The 5,582-nt window shown below is 41.5% G+C and overlaps 1 protein-coding gene across 1 annotated transcript in view; it reads left to right on the top strand.

Annotated features, from left to right (window-relative positions):
- The window catches only part of LOC104952163 (type II inositol 3,4-bisphosphate 4-phosphatase-like), a gene marked incomplete at its 5' end in the record, with an annotated part of 17,299 nt that extends 12,194 nt beyond the window's left edge, over nucleotides 1-5,105 (top strand). The window contains 4 exons of the mRNA XM_010778926.1: nucleotides 214-377; nucleotides 540-636; nucleotides 1,243-1,480; nucleotides 1,599-5,105. Coding sequence (XP_010777228.1) covers nucleotides 214-377; nucleotides 540-636; nucleotides 1,243-1,480; nucleotides 1,599-1,714 — 615 coding nt within the window. The remainder of the gene's footprint in view (nucleotides 1-213; nucleotides 378-539; nucleotides 637-1,242; nucleotides 1,481-1,598) is intronic.
- Between the last annotated feature and the right edge of the window lie 477 nt (nucleotides 5,106-5,582).

Here is a 5,582-nt window from a genome sequence, read left to right as displayed (position 1 = left end):
ACACACACACACTCACACACACACACACACACACACACACACACACACACACACACACACACAACAGAGAACAAACTACGTTCCAAAAAGAAATGAAATCTGGGGTTAGCTTTAACCGGTTAGCGACTCTTCACTAATCTGGATTGAACTTCGACTTGTAACGTTGTGTTTTCCTCTCCCTCTCTCTCTCTCTTCCTCTCTCTCCCTCTCTCTCTCCCTCAGAGGCGCCTAGGCGATGCGGCGAAGAAGGCGATCAGTAAGCTCCAGGTCCGAACCATCAGGAAAGGAGACCAGGAGACGGAGGGAGACTTTGATAACTGTGCCGTGTGCATCGAGGGATACAAGCCCAACGACGTGGTGCGAATTCTGCCCTGCAGGTGAGAGTGAGAGAGAGAGTGAGAGAGAGAGAGTGAGAGAGAGAGAGAGAGAGAGAGTGAGAGAGAGAGAGAGAGAGAGAGAGAGAGAGAGAGAGAGAGAGAGAGAGAGAGAGAGAGAGAGAGAGACACTCTCTCAGTAGTTAAAGCTGTGTTTGTCTGCAGACACCTGTTCCATAAGAGCTGCGTGGACCCCTGGCTGCTGGACCACCGGACCTGCCCCATGTGCAAGATGAACATCCTCAAAGCCCTCGGCATCGCTGTGAGTCTCTAATATAACATCATCCATTCAATATATTCTGTTTGATTAGAGAGAGAGGCTGCAGGGTGGCTTCAAAACACTGAGGAAGAGTTCCAACTTCTGCATTGCAATAGCACAAAAGTAGTTTTACAACCTGCTTTTACTCAGGAATCTGCATTAAGTCAGTCAAGAAAATGTGTTTCAAACATCTTGAATCACCATATAATGTATTTTCTTTTTGCATTAGGGTTTAATAGTTAATATAGGTCATTTAAATCAATTAAAAAATATATATTTCTTGTGTCACAGAACCCCTAATGACCTCTGATACGTTGTTTTCTCTTGGTCCCGCCTCTCCTCGCATCCCATTGGCTCTTCTCTCTGGATGCTGTGTTCTGATTGGCTGCTAAGCCTCTTTTGTTGATAAACTGGTTCTAATGAGTGTTGTCATATTATATCTGTTCTTTTCTTTCTACTTTAACTGTCTTGTTGATTTAATATTTGTATTTCCTGTCTGTCCTGCTTTTTCACTTCACCAGATGTCTTTGTTCTCAGGATTCTTTTCGTGCTATCTTGTTGAAAACTGTTAATTAAAACGGATCTCTAAACTGCTCCCTCTCTCTCCAGCTGAACGCAGACTGTCTGGAAGACCTCCCTCTGGACTACGACCTGACCGTGGGGGGGGTCGGGGGGGCGCTGGCTCTGGAGGCCGTGGTGTCGGGGGGGTCGAGCGACGGGACCCTCAGTGAGGGGGGGGGCTCCTCCGTGCTGCTGGACCCCGGGGTCAGGAGGGTGGGATTGCCTCAGGACTACCAGGACCCTCTGAGAGACAGCCCTGTTACCATGATTACTGACACACTCACAGGTACACACACACACACACACACACACACACACACACACACACACACACACACACACACACACACACACACACTCAGACACACACACATTTGAAACTATTATTCTCTGTCTCTCTCCAGGCGATCTGCAGCCGATGGCGAGCAGCTCCGTGGCGTCGCTGGTCATCACCGTGGAGACGGGTCTGTCGGACGAGGAGGGGACCGGGGAGCAGAACCAGCTAGGGGAAAAGTCCTGAGAGGAGCCGAACCTGAACCAGAACTCAGTGATTAGGTTCAAATTAAACCCTCCGGAGAACAAAGATTAAAAAGGAGATTAAACGGTTTGTTGAGACGGATTTATTTGGGAAGGAAACTCTTTAAAAGCTCTGACTTTTGACTGAAGTTGGAACTAAAACCGGAACCAGAGTTTGGGGTTTTCTCTTTGGACCTGGACCCCTTTCTGACTAGACTTTGAACAGGTTGTTCCCGGTGTGGATAAACCTGTGAGTGTTGGTTTGAATCTGGACTCAGAGGACCTGGTTTGACTTCCCTTTCTGAGTCTCTTTCTGGACGCTTAGCGGGTTTGAAACCAGAACTGTTCGGATTTTAAACCCTCCAGAGAACAAAGATTGAAAAGGAGAATAAACTGCTTTGTTTAGACACACTTATTTGGGAAGGAAACCTCTGTAAGAGCTCTGACTTTTGAATGAAGTGGGATCCAAGCTCAGAACCAGAACCAGAGTTAGTTTAGGGTTTTCTCTTTGGACCTCGCTCAACCGACTTATCTGGACCCCCTTTGGACTAGAACAGGTCTAGTAACACCTGTGAGTGTAGGTTATAATCTGGACTCAGAGGACCTGGCTTCACTTTCAGAGTCTCTATCTGGACATTTGACGGGTTTGGAACCAGAACTGGACCTGGGTTTTATCCATTGCGTTCACTTGGATTTACCACGTGTTTCCCGACTGGAATATATAACTCTGGATGTGTCCAAAAACGTATTTCCTGGTCCTCTAAATTTCATTTCAAATACGGTGGACGTTCGTTACTCAACGGACCTAACGAGGGTCGGACGGGATTCACACTGAGCCACGTTTTAACTCTCCGGTACTCACGAAAAAAGGGTACAATCCGGAGAAAATCAGCGGCCAAAAAGGTTTATCCTTCATCAGAAACACTGGAGGATCTTTGATGCGTGCTTGAGGACAACAAACGCCACGTTGTGTTGAAATCTAGATGTACCTGTTTGTTTCTGCCGCTCTCTGGACCTTTTTGTGGAATATCCTGTTACCTGGTGTTTCCAGGTCGGACAGCTCAGCAGAAGCCCCTCGCGGAGGTTTGATTGTGGTTGTTTTCGCTCATTTTGATTTGCCGGCCAACAATGTCTTGAGGCCTTTTATCTTGAAAGGTTTGTTTTCCCGGTGTTTTGCCGACTCGTCGTGGCAGTATTACAGCTTCAGTGACTGCAGTATTGAATTGAAGTTCTCACAGTATTTTTGTTTCTCTTTCTGCCTGTCGGTTTAATTCAGGCTCCTCTATCTTCAGAAGAACTGACAGTATTCGGGTGTACGTTCTGGCAAAAGCTCTGTACAAAATAATATAAGGTGTGATAGGAAAGATAATAACGACTTTAAAGCAAAGATGGAAATAAGTGTTTGAAACTTTACACAAATCCTGCAGCTTGGGTCGGGAGAAATGCCAAGATGATGGAGGACATTATCAATAATTACTTTCTCTAACTACGTCATTTAAATGGAAACAAACATCCCCGAGGCTGGGCAGACACTGCATGTTTATATTGTTTTTTTATTTTAACGATACACAAAAAACGTTAATCCTCGATGCAAAGCTAATGCTAAAGCTAACTTAAAAACCCTAGTCGATTTTGTCAAGGGACAATTCCCGATAAAGTTGATTTAAACTAGGGCTTAATCGTAATTATATCAGAATTGTAATATGGGCTATTGCGATATCCAAAAAGTAGAAAGTGCAATATTTGATGAAGACAAAATGTGAAAACACAATAATTACAGATCATTGTTAAACATAAAATTGTGATAATTTTAATGTATTTTTCCATAAAAATGGGAATAAAGACGCTGTAATCTTCATTCCCTCACATATCGTGAATCCTATCGCAATTGCAATGAGTCAAAATAGTCGTAAATTAAATATTTATTCAGTTAAATATAGTCCTATTTTTGTCTTCAGCTACGAACATTTCCAAAAATAATCAAAAAAATACTACTTTAGTTAAATGTAATATTGCGTAGAGTTTATAAACGACAATTTGAAGCTAGCCATATTGGGATTTTTTTTGTCGTAGAATTAACAACTACGTAAATATCAGAAGTACGCCGATGTGTCATAATCGGCAAATCTGGCACATTTTACGAGTCGGAAGTGACGTCTACAATCCTGGTTTATCTATGTAGTGTCTGCCTGGCTAAAGAAAGAGTTAGCGTTAAAATACCACGTATGATTCTTTTTTTTTTTAAACACGTAAAACCCTTTTAGCGTTGTTTTGTTTCTCTGTCCGTCCGTCTGCCAGCCTCACGCTGCCTTTAAAAAAAAAAAAAAACCTTTAAACCCTGACAATCAAATATCCGATCTTTCGCTCGTGACTCTACGATCTTTTTCTGAACCTCGCCACTAAACGGTGTTCGCTGCCATTCCCAGAGTTCAAACGCCACCAAAGCAATGTGTGAAAGACGAGGAAAAGTCTGAGATAGTTTAGCGAAGAATCCCTCCCTTTAGGGGCTGCACAATTTATCGGAATTTACCGCAATTCGGACTCGTACGATATCAACATACGCTATATTTGATTAGCTCCAATAATGTGTCGTCATAGCATTCGGAAAATACCATTTGTGGTCCCGACATACGAAAAATATTTGTACCATGATTATTTTAGCATAAATAGAAAATAGAAAATCCAATAACGTTAAAAATCGCAATTACGTATTTCCCCCTAAACTGTGCGTCCCTATTTCCCCCACGTTAGCCGTTAGCATGTAAATATAAAATGTATATTCCACACGTTCGCTGGCGCCGAGAGAGAAAGAGATTGTCGTCTATTTTGATACCAGAGGAGACGTTTTATTTTTGTAACGAAGACCCCGAGCAGCAGAGACTGACNCCCCCCCTATGAGATTGAGTGTTATTTTAAGTGTTGAATATTTGTGTAATTGTACATACAGATGACGTTGGCAATAGGAATCTAAAATATTGTAATTTGAGTGTATTTTGTTTTGAAGCCTGATGAAATCTGAGAGAATGAAGGCTGGAGAATGTTTTTTATTTTAAGGACGTAATCCTCAACATTGAATTGTGTTCAAGACCTTTTTTTAAAGCTCTGCGTGTACATAGCGTTGTTTTTCAGATCCTCCGTGATTTTGAACAATAAAAATCCGCCTCTAAAATCTGAAAAAATGCCAAACATAACGAGGTTTATAAGAACTGGAGTTGGTGTTTCCAGTCAAACCAATAATGTCTTCCTCCTTTGCTTCCCTCTTCCTCTTCCTCTCAGTATAAAACACTTCTTGTACACACAGGTGTCTTATATAAACGTGATGGGATTGTACGCCTTGTTTTGGCCATTTTTCTTTCCGTGTATAATGTTTTAATTAAACTTCCTTTCATGTTTTATTTTTACATTTGCAATTCTGCTGCCATCACCATGAAAGTGGATTTCTAAACCAGACTGAGGCTGCGGCGGCAGGTTGGTCCTCCTTTTAGGTGGGAATCAAACCTAAAAATACGGATTTATAACACACAGAAACGTCGGTAAAAACACAATTTATAGAAATGTGAAATATTCGTGATTGTTTGGTTGCTTTGAATCAACGTTGTTTGCCATATTTTCAAAGTAAAACATCCGAAAACTCACATTTAGTATCGGATAATGTGGACGTTTAAGTCCATACACAGCCTTAATAGACCTTATATAATATTAATAATAATTGTATTACAAAACAATGATAGACCTTTCTTTTGATAATTTAAATATTATTTAACTGTCACACACACAGTAACTAACTTTAAAAATGTAAACACACGTACAAGATCAGTTTTAATTTGTGTTTACAAGGAAGATGTTACTAAATATATCATTTCTATCTCTCC

The sequence above is a fragment of the Notothenia coriiceps genome, unplaced genomic scaffold (genome assembly GCF_000735185.1).
Source record: "Notothenia coriiceps isolate Sejong01 unplaced genomic scaffold, NC01 NC01_scaffold00019658, whole genome shotgun sequence".
Taxonomy (NCBI): Eukaryota; Metazoa; Chordata; class Actinopteri; order Perciformes; family Nototheniidae; genus Notothenia; species Notothenia coriiceps.
This window is presented reverse-complemented; position numbering and strand designations above follow the sequence as displayed.